General features: G+C 44.8%; 1 protein-coding gene across 3 annotated transcripts in view; it reads left to right on the top strand.

Annotated features, from left to right (window-relative positions):
• Positions 1-16,566, top strand: part of col27a1b (collagen, type XXVII, alpha 1b) — a 107,035-nt gene that overhangs the window by 61,667 nt on the left and 28,802 nt on the right. For all 3 annotated transcript variants that reach the window (XM_023807930.2, XM_023807931.2, XM_023807929.2), the window contains exons 14-27: positions 466-510; positions 5,282-5,335; positions 5,806-5,850; positions 6,990-7,043; positions 7,192-7,245; positions 7,953-8,006; positions 9,468-9,521; positions 9,704-9,757; positions 9,859-9,903; positions 11,608-11,661; positions 11,918-11,962; positions 12,058-12,111; positions 12,339-12,392; positions 15,644-15,697. In XM_023807930.2, the coding sequence (XP_023663698.2) occupies positions 466-510; positions 5,282-5,335; positions 5,806-5,850; positions 6,990-7,043; positions 7,192-7,245; positions 7,953-8,006; positions 9,468-9,521; positions 9,704-9,757; positions 9,859-9,903; positions 11,608-11,661; positions 11,918-11,962; positions 12,058-12,111; positions 12,339-12,392; positions 15,644-15,697 (720 nt within the window). The remainder of the gene's footprint in view (positions 1-465; positions 511-5,281; positions 5,336-5,805; positions 5,851-6,989; positions 7,044-7,191; positions 7,246-7,952; positions 8,007-9,467; positions 9,522-9,703; positions 9,758-9,858; positions 9,904-11,607; positions 11,662-11,917; positions 11,963-12,057; positions 12,112-12,338; positions 12,393-15,643; positions 15,698-16,566) is intronic.

The following is a 16,566-nucleotide window of genomic DNA, read 5'->3' as shown; positions in this document are numbered from 1 at the left end:
TGTTTGCGCCATACAGTGACGGTTATGGGCTGGATAGAGTGGCACGGTTTGCCTTCCCAGAGGACCATGCACAGCAGCTCCGTCGGCCTCCCTGTATATTTCCAGAACTACACGGAGGAGGAGGTGGAAGTGTGTCCACTAGCTCCTATCTTTTCGGCCTTTAAGAAAAAAGCACTTTCTTTTCATCCTGACCGCCAGCGCGGGAGGAAGTGGTCGTGGCGCTGGGCAGCAGGGCCGCCTCAGCAGAACAACAAGAGTCTCTCTGTCTCCTAAACCAGGCGCCATTCATTAGGCTGGCCGGGGAGATGCGAGGTGCAGATCACACGAGCTATCAAGGGACAGAGGCTGGGGTCTTCCCTCCCACCCTGCCCCCCCCCCGCAGCAGCGCCAAACACTGGGCCTCTCTTCAAACTCTGTTTGTTTAACATAGAGCCCCTAACCTTAGAAACCTGCTCTTTCTCCTAGGGGGGGCTGGGTGCCCCTGGTCCTAATGGAGTTCCTGGACTCATTGTGAGTATAAGCGTGGCATCGGATCCGTCGCTCCCTTCCCGCTCTCTGCACGCTCTCTGCACGCTCTCTGCACGCTCTCTGCACGCTCTCTGCACGCTCACCTTCGCTTACAAACACCTGGCAGTGAAGTTTTTACCTCCAGTTCGCAGCTGGATACAAACACTTTAGGCAAATACGTGTTCCAACTTCACTTATTCCTCCTTAAGATGAAAACTAGGATGGTGTCATTTGAAGGATGAATTTACATTTACTTTACCTCTGTTGTGAGTCTTTCCAGTGTGGATAGTGGATTTCAATTTAAATTTGTTTTTAAAACCTGTTGTTTGGTTTTAAATTAGTTCAACAGAAACCCTTAAAAATTTGCTTGTCCGTTTGTTTTTATACACAGTGTTTTAAATTGGTTGGTTGATGTTTGTTGTGGGTCAGAATGACAGTAGGCTTCAATTTTTTCTCCAGCATTGAACACAGTAAAATGGAAGCACTGGAGGTGAATCGTTTAGATCAGTGTTTCCCAATCTGGTCCTCAGGGACCCGCAGACAGTCCACAGTTTTAGCGATAGCTGCGAGGGAGCAAAAATGTGGACTGTCTGGCAGAGAGCTCAGAGGGAGCAAAAACATGGACAGACTGTGGGTGCCTGAGGACCAGGGTGGGAAACACTGGTTTAGATGCATGCAACTAGATTGAAGCGTTAAATGCAGAGAAGCCATATTCTCCACGGCTAATGAGGGAGCCAGAGCGTTTTAAATTTTTAAAATAAGCTTTCGAAGAGCTTGGAGAATTTACGAACCAGCACCAAGCCACATAATATATGTAGATTATATACTCCCACGTCTGCATTCCATCCTACACTATTCTAAGATGAGTTAATGCCAGTAATTGTGATGTTAGAGACCATCTGATTACAGCTGTTAAAAATGCCGCTCTCCTCCGCTGCAGAATCTGCATCTAATTGGAGGCAGAAAGAGTAAACGTTTTTTTTTTTGTACAGGAAGAAGGAGGCTTACATTCATACATTTATAAATATCCAGGAGAGGGATACAGTGTTTGCTCTTTGGGAATGCTCTGAAATTTGAAGAGTGTTTCTCCATTCAGTGATATTCGTTCTTCTACCGGTGGAAATATATTAGTGATTCATGCGAAAATAGATCCATTTGTGTTTCTGAGACCATTTAAATTATAATAAGTAAGGAAATAGGCTCTCTCAAGTTTCCATCCATGTACATCGTATATTGTGTTCAATCAGGCTGGACTTTTGTGCTTTTATGTTTTAAATTGAGGATGTTAAAATATATTTGTTTATGGTTCTGCAATTAAAATCATAAAGGCTTAATAATAAAGTGTGTTATGTGTTACAGAGGGTGGGTGAGTGTCTGCTGCATCACGCACTGGCATCCTGTCAGGGTCTCCCTGCTTTATACAGCACGGTGGTTCGGTTGCCCATAATGTGTGACTGAGTGTGAGCTTGTGCCGTATCACACGCTGGCACCCTGTCAGGGTCTCCCTGCTTGAGACAGCAAGGTGTCTTGGTTGCCCATAATATGTGACTGAGTGTGAGCTTGTGCTGTATCACGCGCTGGCACCCTGTCAGGGTCTCCCTGCTTGAGACAGCAAGGTGTCTTGGTTGCCCATAATGTGTGACTGAGTGTGAGCTTGTGCTGTATCACGCGCTGGCACCCTGTCAGGATCTCCCTGCTTGAGACAGCAAGGTGTCTTGGTTGCCCATAATGTGTGACTGAGTGTGAGCTTGTGCTGTATCACACGCTGGCACCCTGTCAGGGTCTCCCTGCTTGAGACAGCAAGGTGTCTTGGTTGCCCATAATGTGTGACTGAGTGTGAGCTTGTGCTGTATCACGCGCTGGCGCCCTGTCAGGGTCTCCCTGCTTGAGACAGCAAGGTGTCTTGGTTGCCCATAATGTGTGACTGAGTGTGAGCTTATTCTGTGTCATTTAACTGATGCTCTTTTGCATATGCTTGGTTTTAAATTTTAACAGGACAAAATGTTTGTTTTGTATTAACAGGAACATTCATTAAGAGAGTGCATTTTTGAATAAAGTATTCAACTTTATTATCTTCGTTGTAATCAAATGCATGAAAAAAGCTCAAGCTAAATTTGAAAGCTGATTGCTGATACTAAGTAAGAGTTATTTGGTATTTGGGCAATCCATCCGATTAGTCGATTATTTGTTTTAATAGTCGATAGATTAATCGACTATCAAAATAGTCGTTTCTTGCAGTCCTACTGCAGTGGATAATCACTTATGGAAGATGGATGGATTCTTAGGATCAGGACATACATTAAGATACATGAACATTGATATTAGCTCCCCTATATTAGCTTTCCCTGTGGGCAGACAGTAATGGATCATAATATAATTGCTGCTTGTTAAGAGACATCCAGGGAGGCTTGAAAATTTCCAGTAGGACACAGATAAAATACGGAACTTGATGTTATGGAATGAGAAGCTGCATACAAAAGCAATAAGGTCAATACGAATGAGGAACTAATGGTGGAACTCAGGGAGGAACGCAGGGACGAACGCAAGGAGAAACACACGGAGGAATGCAGGGAGGAACGCAGGGTGGTACGCAGGGAGGAACGCAGGGTGGAACGAAGGGTGAAACGCAGGGAGGTACGCAGGGTGGAACGAAGGGTGAAACGCAGGGTGGAACGCAGGGTGGAACGCAAGGAGGTACGCAGGGTGGATGCAGGGAGGTACGAAGGGTGGAACGCAGGGAGGAACGCAGGGTGGAACGCAGGGAGGAACGCGGGGCACGCTGCTGTCCAGCAACGCAGAGCACTCAGGAATGCTTTCAGCCTGAAGGCTCCTCTCATTCGGACGTGTCAAGGGCACTCGTTATCTCAGCATGTATGCCCAAGAGCCGTGCCCTGCCCTTTCATCTCACCGCTGTCAGACTGAGAGAGAGAGGAGAGGACAGTCATGACTGCCATCTCTGGGTTACCTTTGTCCACGCTGAGCAGGTATTTTCTCACTCTCAAGGTTATGTGAGGTAGATAATCTCCATCTTCCAAACCCATTCAAAACATTCATCTCCATCCTTACCTACAACGCATGCACGTGGGTGTCAGAGTACTTTGCGTGTTTAGGAGGATGGGAGTTTCAGGCCTGATTTGGTCCCTACCGACGCTGAAACCCAAACTATGCCCTTGGGCACCCGCAATGCATTGTGGGCTGCCAGCACACCTGGGTGGAGCAACATGTGCGTTCAGTTGATCGCAGTTGCCTCCCTCCTGCCTGCGCCATCAGCAATGGCCCAGTCTGTACCACAGCTACACTATACCAGTGGCTTATGATGCTTAGTCTGCGGCAGTTTTGCCTGGGGTCAGATATGTCATATTTCCTGCTTTGTCCAAGCCTTTTGTACACAGTTTACAGATGGTGCCCTTTGGGTTGGATAATTCATTCTTTGGAATAATTGCAGTAGTTTTACTCTGGTGCATGCAGGGCATGTTTTTGGAAGCGTGGCAAATGCAGCTCTCAGAGTTATCAGATGCACACAAGGTAGACTTATGTATGTTTATGCCAGTGTAATGTGCTATTGGCAGTGCGTTAACATCTGTCTGTTACCATGACGGGTAAAGATGGGCATAATGCGAGCGGTGAGTCCAAGAGAGACTCAGAGTCTTTAATTAGATGCAGCCCCCTGCTGCTATTCTTTCCTCTCCAAATATTTATCCAGATATAAGCAGAGGCTCTAGTGTATGAAATGAAGACAGGGCAGCTGTCCGGCCGTGATTACACGTAGGATGTTTACTGGTTAATGCAGCAATGTGTGTGTGTCGGGGGGTATCTTTTGAACTTTGGTTCAGAAGTCTTTTCTGATTTATTTTTATGAAAAAGCTTAGGATTTACACAATGTAAGTACTATTGTGTCTGCGCATTGCTCCCCTGGGTTATTTCTGTAGCGAAGTCATTCAGACACTCACTCTCCTGAAGTAAACAAGCTTTAAGTCGTCTTTTCAGACTTTATTCTCCAGAAATGTGAACAACTGAGGAACAGAAGAGTAAAGTTCAGGTTCAGAAAGTAGAAATCCAGGCCAGATTTTGTTTCAACCACCCATTGAGTACTCTGTGACTGTTGCTCTGCATGCTCAGTTGTTTGGTTGAAACAAAATCATGGTCTGGATTTGTACGAAGTGGACCTGACCCTTCCACCTATACTGAATAAGAATGTAGAACTCCAGTAGGAGATGAAAAAACTGGTTTTGTCATCAATAATGAGGATTTTGTGTGTATTGTTTTACAATCCCAAGACTGTCAGAGGGATCTGTGGTTTTGTATCTGTGGCCATCGATTAGCTGCGTGGAGCTTTACCGAAGGATACAGACTGTCCGCCGACTTACAACCTGTGCGACTTACAAGGACTCATACCTACAACTGATGTTTTTCTTTTAATTAAGTAAATGTATGTAAAAACAGACTTGGGGCAGCCATACGTACAGCAGCGCTAGGCTACCTAACGCGCACTGCACAACGTACCATAGTTATTGCAAGAAATCCATCCCAGCCTCACACACACCTCCCAGTCTCACTCTCACACCTAAAAGTCAGTGTGATTGTCCTACTCTGATGTACGCCCATTTCAACGTGCAACCTGTCTTTATGACAGTACAAACTGGCACAACGTTCTACTCAAAAAGCTGCAGATCCACTGAGGTGTGCCAAAAGTCGAGATGCGAAATTGGCCGGTTCCCCGTCGTGCTGGCCTAGCATAATGTAACATGGCTCTTTGTGTCTCTTCTGCTGATAGGGTGACATGGGGCCCGCAGGAGAAATGGGTGAACCAGGACCTCAAGGACTCAAGGTGATTATCACAGTATGCCGGAGGAAATGGCGCCTCATTTAGGCAGGAGTCGTACCGACAGAAAGTTCCACCTCGCCGCGCTCCCGGTGTCCGCTGCCTTTGCCGCTGCCCCCTGAGGAAGCGCACATGTGTTATATAACAGTCTTTTTCACCGGAATAATAAGGCAGTGTGCGCTTGGTACAGTGTTTTCCCCTCATAGCACAAGGAATGTCCCTCAAGACGGCTCAAGATGAAATCTGAATCAGGTTGCCGTAATTTAGAATAGAACACTGTTACTCTCGTGTGGAGCTACATAAGCCTCATATTGGCTGGAGCGATATTTTATTTTTTTTGCTCATTTATTAAATGATTTGATGGGTAGCTCTGGTGATAATGTAATATGTGTTACGGGTATACCGAATGTCCGTCCAGAACAGGTCGGTATAGGGCATGCACACCTTGATGTTAATGTGGTCTGGCTCGTTCGCAGGGAGTGCCCGGAAATCCAGGAGAACCCGGACTGAAAGGTGATAAGGTGATCTGAATGCTCCCTTATTGGCCTGCACGTATGAAGCATGTGACCTGAAAGTGCTCCCTTTTGGTGTCGCACCACCTTCAATGCCATGAGACACACTCTCACACGACGTGTTCATTCTTCTTGTCTCCGGTTCCTCTAACTCGCCACCAGAACATGTCACACCCGCAGTACAGTCACCTGTATTGAAAAGATGCAATACATTTAGTTAGCATGCACCTTTTCTATATTTTATCAGCTGTGGGATTTGAACCAGTGATCTTCTGATCACAGATGCAGCATCCTAAGCCACCCACCCCCCCCCCAAAGATACAAAGCATTAAAACAAGCAGCTCAGCAGACTTCTTCCTCTTAATGTTGACCTTTAAATGGTTCCCTAACCTTGTGAGGGTGACGTACATATAAGACAGATTAACGTCTAAGAGAGAGAAGCCGGGGCAGTCTGAACGATGCTGAGGTTCATCTCCTGCTCTACCTGACTCTCAGCTAATAGCAGAAGTGATGTTCTGTGGTACCCAGATCAGCTGCAGGCAGCACACTGCAGTCACACAAAACAAGACAGTAAAACACACGTTTACTTTCGGTTATTTAGCAGACGGTTCTAACCAAAGTGAGGCACATGGTACATCACAGAGCAGACAAAATCTCAGGGAACTCCAAATCCGGAACACTTTGTTGCCAGTATGTACAAACATGCCAGAACTTTATGTGGTTCGGTGCCAAACATGAAGTACATGAGATACAGGAGAAACACTCCGCGTCACAGTGTATGCGAAACTAAAGAATGCAATAGAATTTACAGACAGTGTAAGACAATGAATTAACATTAGAGTTCCATGAGTACCAAAAATGACTGCAAAGTGCAAGAGTAACATTAAGCTGAGAGCAATATTTTTACGTTATTTTTTTTTTCAGAGCACTGCATATGAATGGAATATACTGCCCATACTTTTAATGTAGTCACTTCTAATTAATTTCAGTTAATACCCTTTTAAAGGTGGTATCCTTTCTATGTGACTGTTTGGAAGATCTGTAAGGAATGTTGTGCTTCTTAAGTCCTCTTTCAGGGTTTTTAATTTGATAAAGGATTTCTCTAAACTTTTGTAATCTTATTTCCTCTCTCCTGTTTTTTTTCTCAGGGTGAAATTGGTCTTCCTGGGGAAAAAGGAGAAGTCGGATTTCAAGGTGACAAGGTACACATCAAACCTTATTTGTGCGAAATTGTGGGAGGAGTTTCTTGCTGCTGCATGCTAGATCTTTTTTCTGATTGGCCGGCTTTGTTATGAGTGGCATTACCTTGTGGCCTTACCTTTGACCGTTTCTTTTGCCTCAATTTCCCAGGGTGCACAGGGTCTGGCGGGAATGCCAGGTATTCGTGGGAAGCCTGGGCCACAGGTGAGCTAGCTGCTTCGAATTAAGCAGATCCTGACCCCATATGAAGTGGTCGCCTGTGTGGCTGAAATTCAAAATTAGAATTAGCTAATAAATAAGAGCAATATTTATAAGTTCATTTGAAAACCTTCATGATTACATTGTCATGCATTTCAGAACTACACCTGAGTAAAGGTCATTAAAGTATTTTGTTTTAGTGTGAATGGTGTGTGTGTGTGTGTGTGTGTGTGTGTGGATTAGGTTTATATTACATTGTGGGGACCAAATGTCCCCCACGATGTAATAAAAACCTGTTATTTTGACGTTATGGGGACCATTTTTCAGTTACTCACAAAGCTCTGTGAATGCAATCAAAAAAGTACAAAGTCTCGTATTTTGTTTGGTTACTTATGGTTAAGGTTAGGGCTGGGTAGGGGTTAAGGTCGTCATGTTGGGATTAGAGTTTTCCCCATAGAAATGAATGGAGAGTCCCCACAAAGATTGGGGGGGGCTACAAGCCTGTGTGTGTGTGTGTCCTGTGATTGGTTGGCACCCCATCCTGGATTATTTCATGCTATGCATCTGCAGTTTCTGGGATAGGCTCCATACCTTCATGACCCTGCATAGGACAAGCGGGGATGGATGGATGGATGGATGGATGGATGGATGGATGGATGGATGGATGAGTAATTTAGTCTGGTGTGGTGAGTTTTGTTTTCCTCTTTCCACAGGGGAAGCTCGGTGATAGAGGCCCTGACGGCTTAGGCGGTCCCCCTGGGCCGGAAGTAAGTACTGTGCTGTTTGATAAGCTCACTGCTGATTGTAAGCTTTGCTCTTTCTTCTAAATCAATACCTATTTAAAATATCAGCCTGGGAAAACTTTGCCTATTTAATAGGACCAGTAGTGAAATGAAAATAAGACTTATGCAGCATGAGCGCACCCTTTATGTATTACACCAGGGTTTAGAAGCTTGCCGCTAACAGCTACAGTAGCTATATATCATTTACTTAGGGAATGTGACACACAACAATCTATCAATGACGAGGTGACAGTATAACCATATTCTCCTGAGACCCAAGGAAAAAAGTGTCCTTCAATTGTAGGTTATTTGTCTTTGGAGGAAATAAGACATCTTACAATTTAGATTTTTTCAAATTTATTTTTATTTTTAATTTCACAGCATTTCCTCTTTAGTGTACAACAGGAATAAATATGTTTCCTTAAATCAGTGAAAGGATAAATGCAAAAACAACATGTCCACTACAACGGACATAAATGAATGGGTGTGGTCTCAGGAGGATATAATCCTCAGCCTGAGTTGTCCTCCACATCCAGTCCAAATCCTTATCTGTGTTTTAGTGAAATATCACATTGATATAGAATAACCTTTATGAAACATGACCTTCACCCAAGAGCAGCTTCTACTGCAGATGCACCATGTTGATATATAGGTAGTAGGAGTCAGTAATGTTATGGTGAAGGATTAAGCTTCTAACCTGAAGGTTGCTGGGTCAAGTCCCAGTTGGGTCCTTGTTATAATACCCATGAGCAAAGTACGGGCTTGTAAAGTTATGGGCTTGTAACCTCTATGATTAACATACAGCAGGGTCTCCTTGGTAAAAGTTCTTGCATTGATCTAGTAATCCACAGCTATAACAGTCTGTATGTGCATGATTTGCACTGACGTATGAGCTAAGCAATGCGATAATAATGATAAAATAATGGCACATGCATCTAGAGATAAGTCTGATGATCTGTTGCACATGGCCATAGGCAGAGTTTTCCTTTTTCACAAGTTTAAGCAAAAATAGCTAAGTAGTATTGCTACCATTGCTGGCATTTTGCCCCTTTCGGTGACCTTAAAATGCAGAGTACAGTAACGGCCTGTCAGCTCCAGGCCTGCAATGCTTGATAATTACGCCCCCTAATGGTGGGCAGATGGCAGCTCAGTGCCCTACTGCTCAGCTTTATCTTCAGTTAGAGGGGAAAGAGCCGTTTCCCATTTCAGCAGCATGGGATGTGTTTCTTGTCTCTAAAACATCTTACATGAAGACATATTTTGGAGATTGATGGTGTTCATCGTTTTAGCCTTCCGTGGTCATCATCGTCATGCTCTCTATATGGAATTGTCCTCGCAGTCACTATAGTGTCACTGCTATCTTTTTTGTGGTATATGGTATACCACACAACCACTGGAATTCCATGCAGATAATGACTTGCTGAAATTCCTCCAATGTTTTTACAGGGTTTTCCAGGGGACATCGGACCACCGGGACAGAATGGTCCGGAAGGACCAAAGGTCAGTTAAGCACAGTTATATACCTGAGGGCCAAATCACTGCTGCTTTTGATTTCCCCGGCCCAGTTTAGCAGAGTTATTATCCTGATTACTGTACCCTGAGTATATGGCAAATCTGCCTCTGTCCTTGATGGTACCTGCAGAACAATGGATGGTTAGTAAATGTGTGCTGTGGTACACCAGGGAAAACCAGGCGCAAGAGGCTTGCCAGGTCCGAGAGGGGCAGCTGGATTAGGGGTGAGACAGCTTCCAGGTTTACTCATCCGTCGGCCGTTTTTTATGGAGTGAATCAGCGTATCGTGTTGCAGCCTGGATACTGACATCATTACCGTTTCCAGGGAGACGAAGGGCCAATCGGACCTCCTGGAGCTCCTGGGCTGGAGGTGAGTTTCCGTGAGTTAAAAAAAAGTGAATGTTAATGCTGCATCTGATCAGCAGATCTTTTTTTTGTCATTCTGCACTTGCCCATGTCAGCCAGGCTTGCTATTGGCATGAGGTTTGGGCCGGTCCAGTCCTCATGTGGGGAAACCCTGTGGTCCGGCATGCAGCATTAACTGCGGTCATGTTCACGCTGTACTCGGCTCATAATGTTTTCCGCTAGCGTTTCTCCGTTCTTCCCCGGTTGCATGGCAAACGAGTTATTTTATCAGCAAAACCGCCAAGTAAAGCTACGGGATTTTTTTTTCCCCAAATTCAAGCCGAAACTCGTTCCGATGTCTTATGCCTTATGGCAGTGGTCTCAGACCTTTTTTACACTGAGAGCCACTTTTACAAAGAAATTAATTTGGGAAGCAATGTTTTTTTTTTTTTGCTGATCAGGGTGTGGGGAGAGTTCCCCTTGATAGATTTTGACAATCGGAGGAGGGGGTTGGGAGAATCAACTATGAATATATTCATGATCGATTGATTACAAAATCTGAATCTTTTATACCTGTGTACAAGCAGTCAGGTATTTGGATTGATTAATAATGTCTGATTCATGCTGCTCATCTCCTGGTTCTGCCTCTTCATAGACCAGTGAGGGGGCTCCCCAGCTTCATCCGCCCAGTATTAGTGGGTAGTTCCTTCATTATTGGTGCTCAGCAACGTTATTGCAAGGCTGAGCAGCAAAGCTTGCAGCCGATGCGTTGGACCCACGCAGAGTTTGCTCTATTAATGCTGGGTGGCTTGATTGCTCCTGTGTACGGCTGATGGCTCCTACCTTATGTGTTATGCTTTCTGGGTAAAGGTTCAGGGTCACAGCGACCTCGCACTGGATACGGTCACTGGAAATGGCTGGATGAATGGTCCGTTCTGGAAAATGTAATGTTGGAAACTAAGGCTTAGATTTCAAAGAGCGGACACTGTGGTCCTGACATGCATGGTTGCATTGTTTTAGGGGGTCATCAAATTCCTGAGAATCCCCCCCCCCCTGTCTCTTTAAAGAAACCGTCCTTCCTGATTGTGGGAAAGTCAGTAGGTTTCTGCACCAATTACACGCCCGCTAAAGTGCCGATTATCTCAGTAGCCGGGAAATCCGTTCTATCACTGGATAAACATCTGTTTTCTGTAGTGGACTGTTCATCTGGACCGGGCTCAATATCCACCAGAATCTAAAAATAGAGCATCGCCTGGGCCCGTTTCACTGCGATCTGATCCACCGCGCACCCCTGAACTTGTTCAATACAAAAAGATGAAGTCACTTTGTTCCAGGAACGAGCAACAATTGCTCATTGTGAACAACGAAGACAGATGCCTTTCCAAAGAAGAGTAGTCATCACTGTAAAGCTCTGTAGTAATTAAGTGTACAAACAGTTTTCAAAAAGTCTCTAGGGCTATTAAGCATTTTTCGAGAGGATGAATTTATAAAAGCAGCCGCCAACGTAAATGCTGCAGTGGGCCAATAAATACAATCCCGTGGAAGTGGCACGCGTGGAAATATTTCCATGTGCTGCTTGGCTTAACTCATTTAAGTTGCCATCGATTCATATTCCCTAGAGTTCATTATCAGCGGCGGCTCAGCGTGAACATACTATCCACAGGTCTGGGCAAAGGCAGATTTATACTTGTTATTCGCTATTGACGGCTTTTTGTGCTTTTTCGTTCAGGGTAGACCTGGAAGGAAAGGTTTCCCTGGCAGTCTTGGCCCTGATGGCGTAAAGGTGAGCCTCATTTTCTGGAGACATCATTCATCTCGCAGGTCCAGTATCCCATCTGTCATTTAACACTAATGATAAACGGCTAAAGGATGTTAATTAGTTGTGAGTTTTCACAGTCATACAAAATGCTCACTACCCAGTAGTGGCCTATTGTCTTTGGAATTAAAGCAGAGGCTAATTTGACTCCATTCTGTGAACATTCTGGTTGCCGTGTGTCAGGGAAGCGGGGAAGCATTGTTAATCACGCTTTGTCATTTAGGGAGAGCCAGGAATAACCGGGAAGGCTGGGACCGTTGGAGAAAGGGTAAGACCCCCCCGCCAGTGGGAGACGCTTCGTGCACCAGTCAGGCAGTGCTTACTGTGAGCTGTGAGCGACACCGCGGCTCTGTGTTTCTCCAGGGCCTCCCCGGATTCATTGGTCCTGTAGGAGAACCTGGGATTGCAGGAGAGAAGGTATGAGAGGCTGTAGAACCACCTCGTAAGAACCCTGCAGGGGACGGCTTTTAGTCGTCTGCATCGTTTCGCTAAACTAGGAGGAGACGAATAGCTCTCTCACGGTGGCCGGACCGCCACGCCCCTGTGGTTCTGGGGGGGTCTGCACTGCCCAGCTTGTGTGAACAACGGCGCTTTTGCTAGTCGCCGTGCCAAATGCACTGACTGAGGGGTCTGTGTGTTTTCAGGGTGACCGGGGGGAGATGGGCCTCCCAGGGCCCCCAGGCGAAAAGGGAGCAATGGTAAGGAGACGGGGCCCAGCTGTGCTGGGGGGGGGGTCACAGAGCTCGGCTGAGCTGAAGGGAAGTGGGGGCACTTCCTGTTTACCTTTGGTTCACACGGGACGGCGTCTTGGGGGCAGGCTCAGGTCAGGGGTTCAGGGACGTGGGCAGAGTTTACCAACTACAGTTAAAATGATAAACCTTATGCATGAAATACTTTGATCCAAGCTTTGATCCGCTGATACAGACTTACGGGCAGAGTGGCCACTGGGAGTCTCAGGGCAGACCCTGGGAAGTGTCTTTCCATGCGGCACCATTCTGGTGGAATTCTCTGTCCAGTTTAAAACCCTCCCTCTACAAATCGAACGATCTGGGCCTCATTACAGCCTTGAGTGCTGCCGTGATGAAAGATCAGCAGCTTCTGCTCATTGCCCACTGATTCAGCTCAGTGTTGCCAGGTTTGCGCCCCCTTTCCTGTACCGTTACGGAGCATGGGTGCCCCAATGACACGGCACCTTAGTGGAAGATCTCTGCACTGAAACCTATTAGAAGTTCTAACATAAAGCAGATCTCCATCCAGTGATCTTGTTCATCTTAAAAATGTCTTTTAAAATGGCTTGAATGATATTTCTTTCTTTGAGAATTAAACAAGAAGCTGCCTCTCACGGGGCTAGATACTCCACTGTCCTCCTGCTCTGAATTTCATTTAAATTCACTGCAGCACTTGTTCTGCTTCAGAACTCAGAATTCAGTATAATAACCATGAAATGATAATGAGAATAGGAATAATGCAACTTCATATTGCTTGCTGGAGAGGCACTGCAGAGGCAAAGCCTGTTTTCTGAAAGTGTGGCTAATGGATTGAAGATACTGTTGTGGACAAGCAAAAATATGTGTTTAATTGACTTTTAGTAATAATGTGAAACATATTTCACAAACACAAAGTGATTTATGTAAGATCACACATGTAATGATGCTGAGCATTTACTTTAAATATGATTCTGGTCTTCATTATCAAACATGACCTCTTTTCTAACTGAAACTTGTTGACTGAAGTCTATTAAAACTTCTCATAACCAGCAAGAAGGCATTCACATAGCAACCTGTTGATGATTACATCTGGGTAACATGCAGAGAGAATCCACAACTTCAGAAATGCATCCGGCAGAAGTATAATACGAGTATTCTGTGCACCCGGGAATCTAGGCACAAATTTTGTATGTGGAAAAAAGATTCATAATATCAGTTCTTTCGGTCATGCATTCCAGAACTACACTTGAGTAAAGGTCATTACAGTTTATTGTTTGAGTATCATGTGTGTGAATGGTGTGTGCACTGTAAGGGTTGGTGCCCCATTCTGGGTTATTCCCTGCCTTGTGCCCGTAGCCTCTGGGATGGGCTCCAGACCCCCCAACTGTGCATGGGTACAGAAAATGGATGGATGGATGGATTACATTCTGTAGCACTTTACATTCACTGCACTTTCATAATGCACTCATTATGCATTTAGATATCATTCGATGCACCTTCACAATGCATTCACAGAGCATTCATACAACATTGATAATCAGCATGTAAGTATAAAATCTTAACATGCCTTAACAGCTTTAACATACAGTACAATAATAATAAACATTATATTATTACAGGATTATGACAATTCCTATTATCATATAGTGCTTGTTATTATTGTACTATATATTAAAGCTGCAAAGGTGTGTTAGGATGTTAAGGATTCCTTACATGTCGCTTATGAATATTCTATGAAAGCATTATAAAGGCATTTCATTGTACTGTGTACAATGACAGTAAAGGATCTGAATCTGAATCTGGATTATAGTGGTGCAGTTCATGTAAAGTGTAACCTTACATTACAATAAACCTTCATTGACTGGTTTGTGCTTCAATCAGTTACAGACCATTGTTTAAGAAGGCCTAGTATATTTATTAAGGTATTGAACTTTTAAGTAGACCTGACTATTTCAGATACTATGATGGAAATGGTACTGCAATTGTAATTTTAAGCCCAGGCATCTTCCAGCTGCTTATCCCGATCAGAGTGACAGGGGCCTGGATCCGATCCCAGGCATCACAGAACGCGAGGCTGGATAAATGCCATTTCATCACAGGGCACATATGTGCACACACGCTATCATACAGTGCCGGCAAACTCACGTGACAGAGGGGGAGCATGCAATCTCTACTCACACTTTGAGCAGAGGTGAGATTTGCAGCCCTGCCTGCAGCAGTGATCCTGGCTGAGCCAGTGTACCTCGCAGTTTTAAGGTTTTTATGATAGTGTTGTACAGTATATAGCAATTCTAGATGATTGCTTTCAACACCCGGGCAGCAGCTTTGGACTCAGAAATCACTGAAGCACTCATGAGATATATCATGAAAACCACATTTCAGTTTGTTTATTTATATTTTAAATGGATTCAATTCTGTTAAATCAGGGGTGGCCAATCTCACCCAGAAAGGGCCGGTGTGTATGCGGGTTTTCGCTGCAGCTCCCTAATTAGGTCACTAATCAGAGGACTGATTGGCTGAGGAGTCCTCACACCTGGGTTTGGACAGCTGACCTACAGGTTATCCCAAAAACCTGCACACACACCGGCCCTTTGCGGGTAAGATTGGCCACCGCTGTGTTAAATAATCTTACTGGAATCTGACTAATCTAATCTTTCTTCAGTTTCATTGTACTGTACTATATTGCTACATCCTAAACTTTTGGAATTTTAGATACTTGTAGGTCTATTAATGTCATTAACTGGAATAGTTGGAAGATGGTAATACAGCATTTTATTTAGCGTTTTTAAATCATATCCATATCCTTCGTGTCCGTGAACACATTGGGTGTCTTCCGTTAAAAGCTGTTCTTTCACTGTCAGTTTAGAAATGGGTGGCATTCTGACAAAATGGGATTAATCACAAACATGTACTGAAAGTGCAAATGAGATTATAAGCGATTATCTCCCTTGTATAACACAGATAACATTTATGTCTTTGGCTTATATGGCTTTGGTGACTTTCCAGCGTGCAGAATAATTCAGCAGATGTTCAAACCACACACCAGAACTGGGCATCCGTGTTACAGTTCACTGAATTTACGTGACCAGTCGTAGTTGGGGTTACCACGGCAATTTGTTTTCTTTTATTGCTGAATGCTTTGGGGGGGGGGGTTCTTATTGCTTTTACTGGCAAAAAAAAGGGAAATGGAACCGTGGGCGATCTCGTTTTCTGCTGTTGATGCGTCTCCTGCTCTGTCTTAGGGACACCCAGGACCCCCAGGTGAAAGTGGCCCCTCAGGGCCCCCAGGAAAACCAGTAAGCTGATCTCTTAATAATGTGTTTATAATGGTTTTGTATAATGTCTCGAATAAAGATTTTTTAGTTTGTTTTTGTGGCTTATTTTGATTTGAATTGAGCCAACGCTGGTGTGACCCTACTTTAGATTCCCCTGAATGTGTCTAATAGGATTCCTTATGAAAAGTTTTTCCATGGTCTTGTTAAAATAAAAGAAGCAAAATTACAACCACATAGCCATGTTTGTCCAGTGGGGTTTAATGTCCTCACACTCAAATGGCACCATTGAGTGTAAATTCAGATCCATTCATTGCACTCCTGAACATTATCGTCAGATAATATTCCCAGACTCAAATCTTCCTCTGTGTATGGAACCGCAGCCAGAGTTCACACCATAGATAACTGGCAGCAGTTTAAAATGGCGGGGGGGGGGGGGTTCTTCTCTTTCCATTAGAAGCCAAGAACTGAAGTGGAATCTCCACTTAAGACAGAAGTTCCTTTTTTGTCTGCTTATTATCGGCAACTTCGTGGGTTGATGGAATCCGGCAGTCACCAGCAGTAGCCGGTTATATCTTGCCAGTTTGAGCTTCAGCACCTCCGACTAATTCGCCCCCCGCCGCCCTCTGCGCGCTCCGTGCCTGTCTCTCCATTCTTGCTTTAACCGCGCGGTAAGCTGACATTGCAGTTGTGACAGGAAATGCCTCTTCGTGCGGCTTGAGTGAGCTCCAGCTGAGGCTGTAGCCGAGCCGCCGACGGCGGCGTAAACACTGCACCGTAACCAGTGGCCCTTCGTCTCCACGATCTTAATTATGATGAGCAAAAACTTCATCGCAAGCCTGCTCTCCCGGAGATGAACCTCTTGGTCAGAAAAAGGCCAGAGTCTTCCTTCT

The sequence above is a fragment of the Paramormyrops kingsleyae genome, chromosome 7 (assembly GCF_048594095.1).
Source record: "Paramormyrops kingsleyae isolate MSU_618 chromosome 7, PKINGS_0.4, whole genome shotgun sequence".
Lineage (NCBI taxonomy): Eukaryota > Metazoa > Chordata > Actinopteri > Osteoglossiformes > Mormyridae > Paramormyrops > Paramormyrops kingsleyae.
This window is presented reverse-complemented; position numbering and strand designations above follow the sequence as displayed.